The sequence below is a fragment of the Coturnix japonica genome, chromosome 3 (genome assembly GCF_001577835.2).
Source record: "Coturnix japonica isolate 7356 chromosome 3, Coturnix japonica 2.1, whole genome shotgun sequence".
Taxonomy (NCBI): Eukaryota; Metazoa; Chordata; class Aves; order Galliformes; family Phasianidae; genus Coturnix; species Coturnix japonica.
In genome coordinates this window covers 54231953-54250266 of record NC_029518.1, presented here as the reverse complement: position 1 = coordinate 54250266, position 18314 = coordinate 54231953, and the positions used below count along the sequence as shown (strand labels likewise).

The window sequence follows — 18314 nt, the reverse complement described above, 5'->3', positions numbered from 1 at the left end:
CCTTTACAGCCTTTGGTTAAATATAACCTGAAATTTGATGTGTATTTTCTTTTAGCGGACGATTCGGCTTATGGTTAGATGCAGACCTGTATCATGGACGAAGCAACTCCTGCAGCACCTTCAATAATGACATCTTATCTAAGAAAGAGGATTTCATAATACAGGATGTAGAAGTATGGACATTTGAATGAAGTACTTACTGACTGCCTTAAGGACTGGATCCATTAGGCACTTAAAAGCTAAATAAAAGGTGCGGGCTGCCTCACAATGTTACACGCTTTTTTTTCCCCCTCAAGTCATACCAGAGCATGACTACGCAAAAAAATAACCAAGGAACAACAGCTGGTTTTCAGAGGCAGAAGGAGATGGAACAATACAAGATCAGTCAGAGGTTGTTTATTTTTAATTCCTTTCTTCAGCTCTCGTCCACTGAAGATATGATGCTTATGAACACATTGATGGTGTATGAATTGAGAACTTCTTCTGTAACTGTGAAAATATATATATATATACTGTGGGAAAACTATCTCTGTCCTGTACATTCCATGTGTATTTATGTTCAGCGTACAAATGCTAACCAAAAATAAAAAGTTAACTGCACCAAAATCTACAGCATACTGTTTGCCATGGGAATGAATGGGAAGTAGGTGTATGCAGCACTTAAGGGAACATGTTTTTAAATGCTTTTTATTTATTGTTATTGTATAGCGGACTTGGTTGTAAATGTGTTAGCTGTGAGGGTTGGGTTATTGGGTTTGTTTTTTTGTTTTTTTTTCTTTTTTAATATTTCAGATCTTAATTTGGTAAATAATTACTGTTCAGGTAGGTTTCTTATGCGTCGGCATTTATTTTGAATCGATTTATTTGATTTCTGAAGTTTGATTTTTATTTTGTAAATGAGATTTGGTTTTCATTTAACCCTAATTAAGAGGGTTTATTTTCTGGCAGAAACACTTGAGTGCATAATTCTGGTTTTCTCTGAGATTAGAGGAAAAGTGGTTAGCACTCCTCATTAACAGGAACGTGTAAGCAGAGCTAATAGATTATTATTTAGGCAGTGTGGGGAGGCGCTGGGCAGAATGCCACCTGGTGTAGACTGCATGAGCTCTGGTGCAGTCAACAGAATTGGGACAGCACGCCCTGAGCATCTGTCCTAGTGCTATTGACTGTTTAGCAGGGATGTTTCTAAGAGGTGATTGTTTTCTGTATCACCACCAAATGATTCAAAATAAACCACCCACTGTGCTTTTTTATCTGAACATTTCTTTACATACTGAATAACTGCTTTGGTAAGGAAAACATACAGTCTGAAGATATGGAGAAGAATGCTGTTTCCTTAACAGGCTGGGTCATGGTAGCGCAGTATTTGTTTTCTTAGCAATTAATATTATTTTCTTCCTTATGTCTTGAAGCAACAGGCCGGCTTAGGATTTGATGGGCAAATAAGTATTCTTCCTTGTTTTGTGCTTTCTGATCTGTCAACCAGATAATTTTCCTATCAACACTTAAAAGACCACCTTACAATATACGGCTCAATTCTAACCAGATCAGTGCTATGAAAATTTCAGCAGGTAGAAAAAGTGTGGCAGAAGACCACCAGTCTTACTGTTTTCTACAGAATTCTGCTTCCCAGTTAAGCCATGGTTTTATTCACACAATCCAGTTGTGACCAAACACCGTCCTGCCATTAGTATTGAATGTGGGGTTGTCCTGACAAAGACAGGTTGTAGAAATGGTGGTGTGTTTCCATGCATTAAACAGTATCGTCTAGTTTTGGAATATTATTGAGTAATGCAACTCAGTTTAGTTACCACTCTTCCCATTTTTAATATATTCATAATAAAACAAGAAGCCAAATTCTTTTTTCTCAAAAGCATTAATAAATCTTAATCCTTCACATAAATTTCACAATCTAACACCAGTGCTGTCTATACACAGTAAGTCTGTAACATGCTGCACGTAAGCTTTTCACATGTCCCATCTACATGGCCTACTACAGCCATAGACTTATTGGTAATAGTGATGTGAAGTGTTTTCCAGGTTGCTAATAGCATAATGCTTTGAAGGCACCAGGAATACGTAAGACCCGTTTGCTCTTCTGATGGTGGCAAACCACTTACTAGTTAAAAAATCTACAACCCCAAAGCCAAGTTCAACATTTTACACACGTTTCACCATTGCTACCTACAACTTAGTTGGTTATATTATACTTGTCAGAGCATATCTAAACGCTGTGTTCTATATTCAAACAGTGTTGTTCAATCAAATTCTGTGACCCTTGAAACTATGAATATTGAATATATGTAATGCAGTGCTATCACAATATTTTCAATAAAGGAATTTATGCATTCAGAAACTTGGAGCAGATCCTATCCTTCCTTTACTCACTGAAAGGATATTGCTTGCAGACATCATTTTTGTATGGACCACCTTCATATTGCTGAAGTGTTTGGTGTATTTTTCTTTCCAGGTGAGACAAAAGCGAAAAGTCACCTAAAAGCAGTTGGTTCTCAGCTTTATCAATGTATGCATTTAGTAGGTAAAGAAAATTGGCATTGGGAAAAAGTGAAATATGATTTACATATTAATATAGCAACTGTGCTTTTGAACATTTCTTTGAACATTACCTTGAGTGCAATGGTTGTAGGACTGTTATGTAAGTCGAGAGGAACCAGTCACTGGTAATTTTGCTCTTATAGTTATAACTACTTTAGAAAGAGCCTGTTTTTGTAACATGGAGCATGTATGTACCTCAGGGGAGGTTTCTTATTTGGGACCATATAGAAATTCTCGTTCACAGCAGGGCTGCTAAGTGCCCTGTGCGGCACTGGTGGTTGGATGCCCAGGAGGTTGTAGATGCCCCATCCCTGAAGGCATTCCAGGACAGGCTGGATGTGGCTCTGGGCAGCCTGGTCTGGTGGTTGGTGACTGTGCACATAGCAGGGGGGGTTGAAATTGGACAATCATTGTGATCCTTTTCAACCCAATACTATATATAGTGATCCAAAAGGAGGTTGTGGCAAGGTGGGGGTCAGCCTCTTCTCCCAGGTAACAGTGATAGTATGAGAGAGAATACATCAAGTTGCGCCAGGGAGTGTTCAGGTTGGATATTAGGATAAATTTCTTTTCAGGAAGAGTAGATGGGCATTAGAACAGGCTGCCCAGGGTGGTGGTGTTGGTCACCATGCCTGGGGGTATCCAAGGGTAGATGTAGAAGTCAGGGACACGGCTTAATGGGCAATATTGGTGGTAGGCAGATGATCACACTGGATGATCTTAGAGGTCTTTTCCAACCTCAGTGACTGCACAATTGACTCTTAAGTTCGGCACCTCCTGGCCTCTAAGCACAGGCTGAGGCCTGCAGGACAGTACAGTGTGAGCAAGCTGAGAAACTGCTTCTAACACCAAAGGTGAACTACCATTGGGAAACAGCATCTTTCAGCTTTCTTTTAAATGAGGTCAGAGTTTAAATGAGGTCACTTTATTTCCAGTTTGTGCTTTTTTTACAGAAAACTTAGGCTGAACAGAGATGGTGCTTTGCTTCGGAGCCACCACCGAAGGCTCTTTAACATGGCTATGATCACCGGTGGGATCCCGGCTCAAGCCTTAAGCACAGGTAACCTCGGCCCGTGCCACACACTGGCTGAACGCCGAACTCTCTCGCCGCAGCCCTCCGCTCCTCGAGGGGGCGCGGACGAGCCCGGTCCCCGCTGGCTGCAGGGCCGCCATTGGCGCACGCCGTGAGGGCGGGTTGGGCCTAAGGCCGGTCGTGGGGCGGTGCCTGTTTGGGCGACGGGCGATGGCGGGCGAGGAGGCCGCGGCCGCAGCCGGCCCGGGGAACGAGCAGCTTCTCGCCGAGGGGAAAGAGCCCGCGAGCGGCGGTTACGACGGCAAGTGCGTGTTCTGCAGGATCGCCCGCCGGGAGGAGCCGGGCACCGCGCTGCTGCCCTGCCAGGTGCGTAGGGGCGGCCCCGCCGTTGGGTGGGTCGCTGCCGCCGCCGCCCTCGTTGTCCTTGGCAGCGCGCTGCCCGGCCTGCTGCCCGGCGGACAGCCGCCCGCTTCCCGCTATGGGGTGGGCTGCTGGGACGGAGAGAGCACAGAAGGGGTTAACTTATGAGAACTGTAGATCAGCCCCTGAAATCCCGGGTGTATGTAGGCCAGCTGACCGCTGTTGCCTCTCTGAGGGAAGCGGTGTCTTTATTTCCAGCTAACGAAGGGTGTCACCTTAGGGATCCCAGTCCTGGGGTTGCCATGTAGCCATAGCGGTTGTCTGTTCTTTTATGGAGGCAGCGAAGAAGCTTTCCGCAGAAAAAAAGAAGTATCTTATTGTACAATAGCTACAGGTCTAAAGGCGGTCATGGAACAGCTGCTATTGCTGTTAGATACTGAGGAATTCTGGCTGCAGAGGAAACAAGAATGTGCTCCAGTGCTTCAGCAGGCATACTCCAAGACAGCTTGCTTCAGTGTAGCAGCAAAAGAAAATACGCTTTAGTTTTGATATTGTTGTTAGTTGATTCAAATATGATACCGAGTAATATCAAACTGGTATAGGGAAAGACCAGTTCTGTTACCTGCTGTTTTCTTCTGTCCTCATCTCAATTGCGTAATGTGTTTGTATTCTTCTGCAGTATGAAGACCTTGTTTGCTTTAGAGATATCAGACCTGGTGCCCCTCACCATTACCTGGTGGTGCCGGTAGAGCACATGGGAAACTGCAAAACGCTGAAGTCAGAGCATGTGCCCATAGGTAAGGCTGTAAATGTGTGTTACTCTGCTTAGATCAGGGGCAAAGACAGCAGTTTTACGTAGCGTGCTGTCAAGTAAATTACAGCTTTGGACATTATTTGTTTGCGGTTGTGAAACACTAGAACACGTTATATGAGTGAGTTGGATATGGAGTTACTCTTGCTGAAAACATCCGTCATGTGCTATTCTAGAGTCATGCTGCGCTAATGCCAGAAATCTTTTTGTTTGCATGGAGTATAGATAGATGCTTCTGCTCTTGGCTGGAAATGCCACTATGTTTGTTAAAGTATATTCGTGATATCTTTTGAAAAGATAAGATCGTAAAATACTGAAGCTGTGCTGTGTTGTCTGCATGCTTCATTTAGTTGTTGCTGCTGTTAAAACATCATCTCAGATGTAGTTGTTTCACAAGAAATGCCCGGCTGACAGGAAAAAATTACATCCCTAAATGCATGAACAGATTCTGCTGTGGGGAAAATGACAGGTGCTACAAGAGAAGCATTGTAGTCGTGCGCTGCAAATTTTGACTCATCCTATTTGACTTCCAAACGTCGGCGTTTCCTTCAGAAGCAACTTCTGTGTGTTTTGCTCTGAGGCAGTTTATTTTTTATGCCTTTGTCTTGGAAGTTTTGGGATTAGAGTTTCTTCTCTTTTACAGGAACGAAAACATTGTCTTAGTAATAAGTAGGGCTGATGGTTTAAATGTGCTTTAATTTTTGTTTCGTATCTGAAACTTCGTGCCCCGGTGGCACAGTGGTAGAAATGCTGCGTTGCAACACCAGAGCCTGGGTTCGAATCCCCCCTGTGGTGCAAGTGGTAGAAGTGCTGCAATGCTACACAGGGGCTCGAATCCCGGGGGTTGGACTCGATGATCTCTAAGGTCCCTTCCAACCCGCACGAGACTGTGAGACTGTGATACCTCCAGGCTACAAAGGACAGAGGTCAATGTTGCTGTGTAAAGACATGAGATTAGTAAACCATAACCTCTAAGTGGCATGAGTGTGGAAATCGATAACAGTAGTGATTTTCACATCAAACTTTGCACTGCAATGTCTTGACAATCTGTTTTATTATGAGCAGTTACGGTATTTGAATAAAGCAAACACAAGCTTGTGATCTCAGTGTAATCTTTGTTGATGTTAGTATTCAAAGGTTTTGTTTCTTCAACACCTGCTTCAAACTATTTGACTCTAAAGTCTTAAGATATGTAAAACATTATTTAAACTAAACAGTAAATGAAATTCATTTGTATTTGATAGTGAAAAGAATGATGGAAGTTGGAAAATCTGTTCTCCAGAAAAATAACTTTAGTGACTTGAATGATATAAGGTATGTACCTGAGCTTTCTGTGTTAATTACTAATGTCCTTGGCTTTTCAAAATGCTGTTTTAGATACCGTGTTACATTTGCAGTAACGTTTATTGGGTTTGCCTTGACTTACCATGTGACTCGTCCAGTCTCATGTCCTGGCAATGAATATAAACTCTTTTTTTTCCTGATGAGTTCCCAGTGTAGGTTGTGTTCCAACTGTGAGATTCTTTCCTGAACACACTATGGAATAGTGAGGCCAATTCACACAGCTTATCTAAAAGGCTGTTCTTTAATTACGTGCTAGACATTGACTCCACCGGTGGATTCCAGGAAAGACAAAGTTTGTCACTTTCACCGGGGCGCTGCAGTGTGTTTCAGAGTTATACCTGCATTCATTTAGGTTAAACCAGTGTGTTTGGTAGCCAGCATGAAGTGAGCTGTGACATAATTTGTGTAGAGTGTAGGGACATGAGCCTTCCTGTTTAAAATAGGTAGAAAGTACATTAATATGGTGATGATTAACTTTCCAAGTAGGTATGGTGCATCTAAGGAACATTCCTGTTTTTTAACCCTCGTTTTAGCACAGTGTGCTGGATAGAGAGATGTGAAGTAAGTGGTTGGTGGTCTTCTGAAGGGTTTGCGTCAGAGCATGTTGATGGGAAAGGACACATTATTTTTCATGCAGTGTAAAAGGAAAATGTTGTGAGTAAATTTCTTTGTGCAGTTGATCTCAAACGTAAGATGTTCCACTTCCTGTATTAACATCACGGTGTTTTTAACTTGTTTTCTCTTTCTGAAGAATGGGTTTTCACTGGCCTCCATTCTGCTCAATATCCCACCTGCATCTGCACATCTTGGCCCCAGCAAGTCAGCTGGGATTCTTATCCAGACTGATTTACAGAATCAACTCCTACTGGTTTATCACAGTAAGTGTAATGAGGTTTTTGAGAGGTCTTCCAAGCCTCAAGAAGCCTCAAGAAAGAGGTTGATGTCTTTCTAACATCCAAAATATCCTTTGAGCTATTAATCATATCATTACTATAATTATTTGTTATATTTTGCATTACCTATTTGAGAAAAGGCAATGGGTGAAATTTGATACTGTTCATGCTTACACAGGGAAATAGAGTGACTAACATTAAGAGCAAACAGTGAAGTAGTTCTGGATTTAATGTGTAGCTTAGGTGGATGTGATTTGCTTCTGACTAGACTTTGTAAGTATTCTTTGATATGAAAAGATTTATTAGAATGTGATGGTTGAATGAAGACATGTATAACACATAGCCCAATTCAGATGAAAAATATGGCCACCTCACGGTCGCTTTCATCAGTTCATACATTTTTTTGCTCATCTTGCCACCCTTAGACTGAAACAAGTGTTTGCTGGACCAAAGCATTGTTTGTACTGTTTACTGTCTGTAGAGATTGCAAATGAGACTGAATTGAAGCTGCCAGTCACTGCTTGAAAACCTCTCTCTTCAGCAGAGGACCTATCTATGCAGTGTAGCTCCAGCATCCTTGTGTCATTGGGCAACCCCAAGGCAAAGGTGCTGAAAACTTCTCTCCTAAAGATGATTATGGCACCCTCTTTAAGAGGAAAAACTCTGCTTCTTTGTGGTGGTAGCTTGTTGGAGATCTCACCTGTCTTGAATAGAGCAGATCTGGCTGCTGTGTAACAGAGCACCACAGAGGGGGGAAGAAAAAGAAGACGACCTATGGCTTGTCTAATTATATTGCTTACTATTTTGGGTTAGCTCAGAGATCTCCATACCAGGTTTGGTTATCCAGTGTGGATGCAATTCGAAAGATATCTTGCCCAGTTGTCAAGTTGGAAAATGTTCTTGAATTGTCGGGAAGGTTTTTTTAGTTATATACAATGCAAATACATAGAAAGTGTAACGGTCCCAGCTATGTAGTAGATGCATGAATAGCCATATGATGAGAAAAAGCACTTACGGGCCTTGTGACATAACCAAAGACTGAATGTGTTTCTAATGACACGAACAGCACACAAATGCTCTCCATCACTCAGTAATGTGTATGACTGCAGTGCAGTTGTGAGCTGTGAGGGCTTGGAAAATCAGCCCTACGAGGAGAGGCTAAGGAAACTGGGGCTGTTTAGTCTGGGCTGAGGGGAGGAGACCTTATCACCCTCTTCCAGTACCTGAAAGGCGCGTACAGTGAGAGTGGAGCTGGTCTCTTCTCACTGGTGACAAGTGACAGGACGAAGGGAAATGGCCTCAAGTTGTGCCAGGGCAAGTTTAGGTTGGATGTTAGGAAGAACTTCTTTACAGAAAGGGTAGTTAAGTACTGGAATAGGCTCCTCAGGGAGGTGGTTGAATCGCCATCCCTGGTTGTGTTTAAGAGCCGTTTGGATGTGGTGCTCAGGGATATGATTTAGTGTAGGGTTTTTAGAGTTAGGGTACTGGCTAGGCTGCGGTTGGACTTGATGATCTTTAAGGTCTTTTCCAACCTGGGTAATTCTATGATTCTATGAAGAGGCCACAAGATGCTGTTCTGGAGAGTGTCCCAAGGAATTCTGGTTCTCATAGCTTGGTTGTTGTGGGCACTGTCTTCCCAGGTCCTTAAAACGTGATATTTTAACAGTGATTACTTCACTCAACCATCCTCCAATTGTCATAGTTGTTGTTTTTTCTTTCCTTATCACCAAGTGGGAGTTTAGTGAACGCATGACAATGTCAGCTGTTTAAAGTCGTGGTATTTTACTTCTTTGTATGCTTTATCCGTAAAAATGAATAATATATGCTGTGTCTGTCAGTGTTGTGCTGTTACTATTTTTAAGGCAGATTTTTCAGCCAACTGACGGTCTGCTGCATTGTTAATGCATTGTGTTCTCTCTTTCATAGGCAGAGCAACTGATTGAGCGACTGCAAAGTGAAAATGCTGCCAGCTGAGAGCGCTCTTAGCCCTTGTGTCATTAGCCATTTTGTTCTTTGTCTTTGAACTCTGATTTAAGGTTGCACAGTTTGTGGCCAAATACATACCAGGATAAAAAAAGGCTTAGTTCCTTATGAGGGAATACTGAACGTAGGGCTGTCAACCTGATTCACATATTTGGGTTCTTCAGAAGTCTGCATATTTCTCTGACAATATGGAAATGCATTTTAATTATGATTTGATATACGTGTATACATATACATGCATACATAATACATACACATATGTAGGCAACTTTTCCCAGTAGAATGTGGGGTATAGCAGCAGAACGCACTCTTAAGGAAACAGGTTGGTAGTAACAGCATGCACATGGTACCGAAGGTAATATTTGCTGTGGAATCTAGCTTCTATTTTAAAGATGCATCATTCTGGAATTGCAGGGAACATTTGAAGTATTTTCAGTTTCCATCTGTTCTTGTATGATATATCACCTACACCTGGTTAGTAGCAGGTACCTTGCTGAAAGTGCACTACTAACTTTTCTGGTGCTAAACCACTTTAATATATCGCCGATCTTACTTGCATGGCAGTGACGTAGTAAATGTTAATACAGTATATGCCCAAGATGTGATAGTGCTAAACCATAGAATGTCCTTTACATGGATGTATAAGTAGCTGTATGTTGGACCTGAAGATTGTTCCCATCTCACGTGCACAATATTTTCAACTCGTTATTGTATGTTTACAAACATGTGAAGAGTTCAGAGGAATTGATTTTAAAGCACCGCTCTTCTGCGTCCTGTTAGAAGAAATTAAAAAAAAAAACAAAACAAAAAACAGATTTTGAGATTATTCTGATCGTGTTCTCACTGGAAGTCAGTTGGAGATTACTAATGCCTTGGCTAGAATTGATTTCTAAATGAGGTCACAAAACAAATGGGTCTTCATTACAGTGAACTGTAGCAGGCTTGCATAACAGCAGTGTGATCTGAGTTTGGAGTAGCAGGGGCTCAGCCCAAAAGCAGAACTTGTAGGGATTGTGTTCTGAAGTGCTTATGGAATCCGCTGAACGCTTGCCCTCGCTGCATGACTCTAATCAGCAACGTTGGCACTCTGTTTTTCAATACCATGTTAAGGCAGACTGTTCAGAAAGTTTTTAACTCCGGAAAACATGGAGTGGATTTTCTTTGTTCACAAACTATTATCTCTTGGTGCCTAACCAACCAAGTGCCCTTGGCTGTTGCACTGAGATGCGGCTGAGGCAGTGACAGTCTGTTGCATCTGCAAGATTCCCTTAATATAATCTCAGTGTTTTCCACTGATCCAGCACCTGTTGCCTTAGTGGACAATGTATTACAGTGGACTATACATCATAATTCAGAAGGTAGGCACTCTTTTAAACAAATGCTTTCTACCCAGAAGAGCTAATATTAATCTTTTCTGAAGACCTCATTCCCAATGTCTTGTTGTTCTTATTAGTGGGCACTGATATAATTTGTAGCACTTTGGTTTTAATTTGTAGTATTAGCTGTGAAGAGCGTGAATTAAAGCCACTGAACTTTGATCAATTCTGTGCAATAGATTCGGAGGCTTGAGCGGGCTCCTAACTTTGTGAAATATCTGAACATAAGGATTTTTTATTTTTATCTGTGTCCTGATTTTTAATTAGTCTGTGTAACTGTACTTAACTGTGATATGTAATATTTCAAGAGCCAACATGGACTGTTGTCAAAAAGGATTAATAAACTGAACAAATGCTAATCTTGGAATGATCCAACCATAGAGTGGTGAGATACTTCCTCACTCCTGCTCCCAGCAGGATGGGGGAGGAAATGGGTCAAGGTAACACTAGTTTAAGAAATGAAGCTAAGAGGATGGAAAAAGAACAAGATTTGCTCTATAAAGGCAATCATTTCCTCCTGCAAACAGTCCAGTAGGAATGGCTAGCCTAATTGTAGCCCTCAAGAAGCCTTCCCTCCATTTTTATTGCTGAGCATGCTATTATACAGCACAGGATAACCCTTCTGGTTGCTTTGTGTGGTTGTGCAGGTTGTCCCCTCCCAGCTTCTTGTTCGCCCCAAGCCTGCTGGTTGGAGTGGCAGACTGGGAGAAGGAGAATGCCTTCACGCTGTGCAAGCACTGCTCAGCAACAGAATCATAGAATCATATCATAGAGTCATAGAATGGCCTGGGTTGAAAAGGACCTCAGAGGTCATCTAGTTTCAACCCCTCGGCTGTGGGCAAGGTTGCCAACCATTAGATTAGGCTGCCCAGAGCCACATCCAGTCTGGCCTTGAATGCCTCCAGGGATGGGACATTCACCATCTCTCTGGGCAATAGTCAGAAGATTGCTGCGTTAACGCTGTTTTAATCACAAACAGGAGATGACACTGAGCTGCTACAAAAGAAACTTAAGTCCATCCCCGATACACTGAAATGTAAACAGCAGGAAATGTGAAGACTGACTTTTATGTTTGAGGAGGGCCAAAATAGTGAGGGGAAAGTAAGACTGGAGAGGTAAAAATCAGGACGTAACCTAGCTTACAAAACTTTGCTGATAATCAAGATAGGGATTTCAAATTGTCTCTGCCACTAGCAAACAAGCCTCAAACAGGCTCAAACAAGATGCTAAATGGAGCTACATTCATTACTGAGATGAATGCTCAGTGTCTCATTAGTGCTTTCCATCATGGAACTGTGCTCCATTTTCCTTCTGTATTGACAAGCTTTGTTCTTGGATTCAGCGGATATTTTTTAATTGGGCCAAGAAATATTTTCTGTCTATTCTGATGCTTTGAATATGTTTCAGAATTGTTGGCTACCCTCTGGAAAAAGCAGTGGGCAGACCCTGTTCATTATGTCACCCTCTTCAACAGCAGCTTTATAACGCCATTTTAAAACGTCCCCAGTCTTCTGTGGAGCATTGCGGTGAGCAGAGATGGCTAAAAAACCTTGTGGAAAGTGAATGTACTCAGCAGTTTTAATCTTCAGTAGACAAGACTAAGAAGCAAAGAAAGTTGCTTAGCCTCTACCCCTGTTCTTTGTTCTAGTATTAGCAGTCTTGAGAAAAGCTGCTTTTTTGACTACATATTTAGGAATGACAAAGCTTCGCTTGTACTCTTATGCTCAGTTGTTTTACCTAATGCAAGCACAGAGAATAATACTTCTGTGGTGGACCACTAATTGCCTCCTGAAAGGATGAAGTAGACACACATACAATACTGTTGCATGAAGAATTAAAAAAAAAAAAAGGATGTGTTGACCCAAGGACAGCATTTTCAATGTGAGTACACTGGTAATAGACCCTCTGTGTACTCAAGAAAAAGCAAACTGGTGAAGATCATATTTGAAATTTGGCAACTATGAGAAGTAAATATGAATGGTAAAACCTGCATAAAAACTCTCTCGCTGTCATTTCAAGTGCTGTGCAATATTTATTGAAGTGCTGAAAGCGCCTTCGTTTGACAAAATACAGATAATTCCTGTACAACGCACAGTCCAAACCAGGTGTAGAACTCACAGGCTTCAACTGAAAGGAAAGACTGCAGAGGAAGCAGGTAAGGTTGTTGTAAGAAAAGAGAACTTTCAGGAGAGACTGAAAGAGCTGAATGTTACAAGATAGGACAGAAAACCTTATAAAAGGTCAAACTTTAGTTACTACTACAAACGATTTTTAATATTTAAAATACACATCTTACATTTTTTGTGAATATATTAAATTCTGTCCCACTAAAGAAGATTTCTATTGCTCTAAATAGGACCTGTTGCATAAGAAGACTTCTAAAAACTGTCACCTGTAGATGCTAATTGAAGCTGCATTGCAGATGAAGCAGAACTTTGTAAAACTTGTAAGCTGGTATCTAGATTCAGACATGTTCATTTGATAGGGCATGTTCTTGTCTCTGCTGGCTTTAAGATGGATTTTGTTATTCTTGAGTGTATTTGGTGGACAAACTGAACAATTGCATTACCTTTTAAAGACTTCTTTTGAGATATGGGCGATTGCTGAAAGCAGATTAGATTTGTCAACTTGTGCACTGACCCAGTTTGGCAGATTTGACACAGAATCACAGAATGACCCGGGTTGGAAGGGACCTCAAGGATCATGAAGCTCCAACCCCCCTGCCTGGCAGGGCCACCAAACATACACCTTTACTAGATCAGGTTGCCCAGGGCCCCGTCCAACCTGGCCTTGAACACCTCCAAGGACGGGGCATCCACAACCTCCCTGGGCAGCCTGTTCCAGGGCCTAACCACTCTCCTAGTGAAGAACTTCCCCCTAACATCCAACCTAAATCTTCCCTCCTTCAACTTAAAACCATTTCCCCTAGTCCTGCTATTATTGGCCCTTTCAAAGAGTTGACTCCTCTCCTGATTATAGGTTCCCTTCAGGTACTGAAAGGCTGCAATGAGGTCACCCCGCAGCCTTCTTTCTCCAGGCTGAACAAGCCCAGCTCCCTCAACCTGTCTTCATAGAGGAGGTGCTCCAGCCCCCTGACCATCTTCGTGACCCTCCTCTGGACCCTTTCCAACAGCTCTCTGTCTTTCTTGTACTGAGGGCTCCATACCTGGACAGAGGTACTTCTGTTCTGAGAGGTACGCTTAAAGCTTTTCCTGATGAGCTCAAGTGATACGTAAACCAACCCTAAGCAGCAGTACAGCTGAGGCCATGTTACTGTCTGACACTACATGCGTGGCAGTGGAAGCCTTGGTTCTTGTTGCTTAACTACTTGGGTCAGTCTTAATTAAGAATTAGTGAGTCTACACAAGCTGGACTTGCACCCTGAGAGTGCTCAGGTTACACACTGCCTCAACTGTGTGTCTTTGAGAGCAATGGATTATCTTCCCTGATACTGCCATCCTGTAGTGTTGGGCAGTTCAAGTATCACCAGCTGCCTTCTCTAAGTTACGAACTACCACTAGAGCAGAATCAAATGGACTGACAAACCATTAGAATTAAGCAGGCCGCATTTCATAGCTGTGTTATAAAAAGATTGATTTGCTTTGAAATCAAAATACATGCCCATGTTTCATCAAACGGGTGTGGAAATCCACTAACTCATGCTCATGTCACTTGGCTAGAAATGCTTTTCCAAAAAAACTAAAGCATTTGAAATATGTAGCGATGACAAGTTACATAAGTCCTGTTTTAAGCCATAAATTATCTTAGAAAGGGGTGGTTTTAAGAACACAAGCCAGCGCTGTCTGGTGCAGCATGTATTCTCCAGTTTCAAACATGCTGAAATGATGTGGTGATTGAAGCCCAGCCTTTGTTTCCCCTCTATGCTGTGCCTGCCTCTGGCTCTCCTGTTCTCCAAATGGACTTATTGCACCACGTTTATCTCTGGTTTTTTCCATTCTTTTCACTAGGAAAAGGAGGCAGAGGGATAACAAAAACTGTATTTTCACTTGCTCAAACTTCTGCTTTTTTTGCAAAAAAAATAAAAGGTATTTTATGTAAATAGCACTAAATAATCAGTTTTATCTAGTGCATAGTTTATAACAAATCTCAGTATCCTCTTGAGGTGAGAGAATATTCTTATCTTAAAGACTCGTCAAGTACTGTACTTAGCACCACATACACCACATAAGAGCTTTTATTTGCCCTGTTTAAAAGAAACAAAAAAGCTATAGAATTTTGTATTCCTGACGTTTTCTTGATGGCAATTATGCGAAACACAGTTCCTGATTATTTTTAATATTGTTATTACAACTATCAAATATAACCAGTTCTGAACGCTGAAAAAACTTCCTCCAGAAGAACCACGAGAAAAATTCCCATCACTCATCTTTCAGTCTCATTTTTCTCTAGCAGCTCATTTTTTTTTCTCCCAGTTTGGAGAACTTGCAACACAGCTTTGCCTCAACTAAATGAGGGTTGTGACAGCATTCTATACTTCTACTTATGCGTTTGGCATTACAGGATCTCTACTCAACTGTTGTAAACAGCATTGCTACTCTTTGCTTAATAAATCCAGAGCTTTTTTATTTGTCATTTTTTCCTTTCCACGAACACCTCAATATATTTTCTGATGTCTTTAAAATTGTTGTGTTGTGGCACCGTACTTTTTGGGAAGGGTATATTTGAGGTCACCAAAAAGGCTGCGGAGCTTTGTGATCCCCCCTAGTATGAAACAGCATTAGAAGGTGCAAGTGGTAGGATATACAGAGAGGAAGAAGAACTTGATGCAGAAGACGCTATGCTAAGAATAGACCATTAAATTCAACAAGACGCAGCTTACTTAGGAAATGTGAAATATCCTTGCTGTGTGTATTGTAGGCCACTAAGCAAGTGATATTTCTGTAAACTTGGGCATTTTCATATACTTCATGAAAGTCAACCTAACTTCCATTTATTTAGAGTCACCAATAACGAAAACTTTAGCTACAGCCAAGCTTTTGTTTGAAGCATATGAATTCCCACAAAAGTGCTCAATTCCATGTTTTACAAATCACAAAATCCCCCCCACAGCAAGTCTTTCACAACCTCCAAGATTCAGTGCTTTCTGGTGGCAATTAGTCATTAGTGTTCAGAACCTAAAGCACTAACCCAGTGAGGATACCTGAAAAACCACAGCATGCTTGGTATTGTGACGGATTAGTTGATTATTTGTGATTTCTCTCCAAAATCGCTTAATATTTTTATGCAAACTGGTTTTTTATGTATCACACCCATTTTCTCTCCTTTAAATGTCCCATTAATTTGCAGAGCTGAAATTCTGCAGTGAAAACCTTTTTCAAGACAGTATCTAGAGGTTTTTTTCCAAATGGAAACAAGCAGCAAAACTGATCAGATGCCAAAGTCTCATTCCAGCAAAGTGATGACCACATCATCATCCTTTCCTTGCCAAAGCATTTCACCTTCAAAACGAACCAGGCCGTGTTTTCTGGCTCTCAGCAAGATTCCTACCACTTTGTTGGAGATTGTCACATATGTCTCAAACAGCTGCCCGAACGTTACACTCACGTGTCCATCTTCACCCTTCTGCCCGGTGCTTCTGATAATCAGGCACAGCTCTTCCACCTCCTTTTCTACATGTGAGTGAGCATCTTTCCCTCTCTGCTCTGTTTTAGACCCTTCAGGGGGTCTCCCGTAGGCAGGGTCTCCTCTCTGAGCGTGCAGAGGTTTAGATGCAAGCCTGTCATCGTTGCTGAATGGGTTCTTCCTCTGGTACTCGACCCGATCCTCTGCCCAGGTCTGCCAGCTTCTCCTCAGGTCACTCACTGCTCCGCTGGTTTTAGCACGTTGCCCCTTATTCTCCTCCATTCCTTGGAATTGGTTTGTGGCACTCAGATGGGAACCAGCTGTCGACCGTAGAGGTGGTTCTCCTGTGAACTGTCAGCTGAGAGGGAAACAACACAAATAAGCCTCGTCAGAAGCGAGAGAGAGAAAAATAATCCTGATAGTTTCCGCCAGAGTTTTGCATCTGCGACTGCCAAGGCTGCCGAACGCACTTCAAATACTGAACTTTTTGGTCGGTCCACTCATATCCGCACAGCAGTTGAGAAAGCGAAGAGATGCAGCCAGCCTCTCCAGGTCGGGCAGCGGGGCGGGCAGGACGCTCAGCCGCCGCTGTCCGCGGTGCTCTCGGCCCCGGTCCCTCGGTCCCACATGCACTGCGGTACCCGGCCGGCCCCGCGGGCACGGGACGCTGCGCCCGCCCCGCCGCCGGGATGTGCCCGCCCCGGAAGGACACAGCGGCCCCGTTACGGCCGGGAAGCGCGGCCGGGCGGCGGAGCGTTGCTCGGTGGAGGCGGATAGTTCTGCCTTAAAAGGCCCCGGGCAGACTCTGGGCGAGCTCGGGCCGGGCCCGTCTGTGCGTAGAGCCGGCGGTGCCCCCCGCCTGCTGAAAGGCGGGGTGCTGCGGCTGGGTTGGGATCCAGCAGGGAGCACGGGGTTAGCGGCTCCGGGGGTGCTGAGACAGCGAGCAGCAATGCGCACTGCGCCGCGGCTTTGTGGCCGTGGGAGCTCACGATCACTGCATGATCCCGTGGTGTGTTTTGTGAAAGGATGGTTTACTCTCGGCTCCTGGAAAACTTCCAACTTGAGTAATTACATTTTGGGTCCTTAAAAGTCCCCTGAAAGGTAAAAAGAAGGAATTCCGCTTCCTTTTCTCCCTACCGTAGTTGTGTGATGCTGTTGTTGCCTTAAGACAAGTTCCTTCCTACAGCCCAATGATCCGCTTGGCTCATCTCTGAGACCTTACAGTACTGGGTTCTGCATCTGACCTATGCTTTGTTTTTGTTCTGCGAGTACGCTCTTGTTACGCTCTTGTTACGTTCTTGTTACGCTCTTGTTACGCTCTTGTAACTCTCTTGTAACTCTCTTGTAACTCTCTTGTAACGCTGTTACTTGTTAATCTCCATACACTCTTAAACTGTGCTATGCAGCACACAGATTCGGCACTGATCCCCATGCAGAGAGAAGGAAAATGCAGAGCCTCAGCCCTGTTCTTCATCAGAAACGCACTGCTAGACCATGGAGGTCTTCAGCTTCTGGGGTGGACAGCAGCGCAGTGGTGGACCACTGTGCAGGTAAAGTAGGAGAAAGGCAGACCCAAGGAGATCCAGCTCAAGCAATAATGCCAGTGGCACCTCCTAAAAAGCTTTTGTAGGCTGCCTGGGATGGGCTTGTCAGCAGCCCGATGTGATGGGCACTGCTGAGCTCCTCTGAACTGACCAACAAGAAACATCTCCATCTGCTTCTTCACCTCCTCCTCAAGAACAGAATCACAGAATCACACAGAATGACCTGGGTTGGAAGGGACCTCAAGGATCATGTAGTTCCAACCCCCCTGCCTGGCAGGGCCACCAAACTTCCAAGTTTACTAGATCAGGTTGCCCAGGGCCCCGTCCAACCTGGCCTTGAACACCTCCAAGGACGGGGCATCCACAACCTCCCTGGGCAGCCTGTTCCAGGACCTAACCACTCTCCTAGTGAAGAACTTTCCCCTAACATCCAACCTAAATCTTCCCTCCTTCAACTTAAAACCATTCCCCCGTGTCCTGCTATTGTCAGCCCTTTCAAAGAGTTTACTCCCTTCCTGGGAGTAAGTTCCCTTCAGGTATTGAAAAGGCTGCAATGAGGTCACCCCGCAACCTTCTCTTCTCTAGGCTGAACAAGCCCAGCTCCCTCAGCCTGTCCTCATAGAACTGCCCAGGAAGGTTCACCCTCAGATTACATTGCACACTGAGGTTGGCAGCTGTTGAGGTGAAAGCTTCGTACCAAGCTTTGGTTCTGATTAATGCAGGAGGAGAGGGTCAAGCATTGGCTACATGGATACATCAGGAATGCAACCCATACGGTGCTTCCAGGTCATGAGCAAAATCTTAGCCATGTCGAAGAAAGGCCATCCAAAA

The 18314-nt window shown here is 43.3% G+C and overlaps 3 protein-coding genes across 10 annotated transcripts in view; 2 read left to right on the top strand and 1 right to left on the bottom strand.

The window, feature by feature from the left end:
* The window catches only part of NCOA7 (nuclear receptor coactivator 7), a 75233-nt gene extending 72877 nt beyond the window's left edge, over nt 1–2356 (top strand). For all 8 annotated transcript variants that reach the window (XM_015858527.2, XM_015858526.2, XM_015858524.1 and 5 more), the window contains one exon: nt 56–2356. In XM_015858527.2, the coding sequence (XP_015714013.1) occupies nt 56–191 (136 nt within the window). In that variant the 3' untranslated portion in view covers nt 192–2356. The remainder of the gene's footprint in view (nt 1–55) is intronic.
* Nucleotides 2357–3744: 1388 nt separating this feature from the next.
* HINT3 (histidine triad nucleotide binding protein 3) lies at nt 3745–10726 on the top strand. The gene is made up of 5 exons (XM_015858573.2): nt 3745–3955; nt 4629–4746; nt 6005–6074; nt 6856–6982; nt 8924–10726. Exons 1-5 carry the CDS (start codon nt 3800–3802, stop codon nt 8969–8971), a joined length of 519 nt encoding a protein of 172 aa, XP_015714059.1. The 5' UTR covers nt 3745–3799; the 3' UTR covers nt 8972–10726.
* A 4188-nt stretch (nt 10727–14914) lies between these two features.
* LOC107311763 (actin-binding Rho-activating protein-like) lies at nt 14915–16628 on the bottom strand. Its single transcript, XM_015858585.2, has one exon. It carries the CDS (start codon nt 16219–16221, stop codon nt 15760–15762), a length of 462 nt encoding a protein of 153 aa, XP_015714071.1. The 5' UTR covers nt 16222–16628; the 3' UTR covers nt 14915–15759.
* Nucleotides 16629–18314: the final 1686 nt, after the last annotated feature.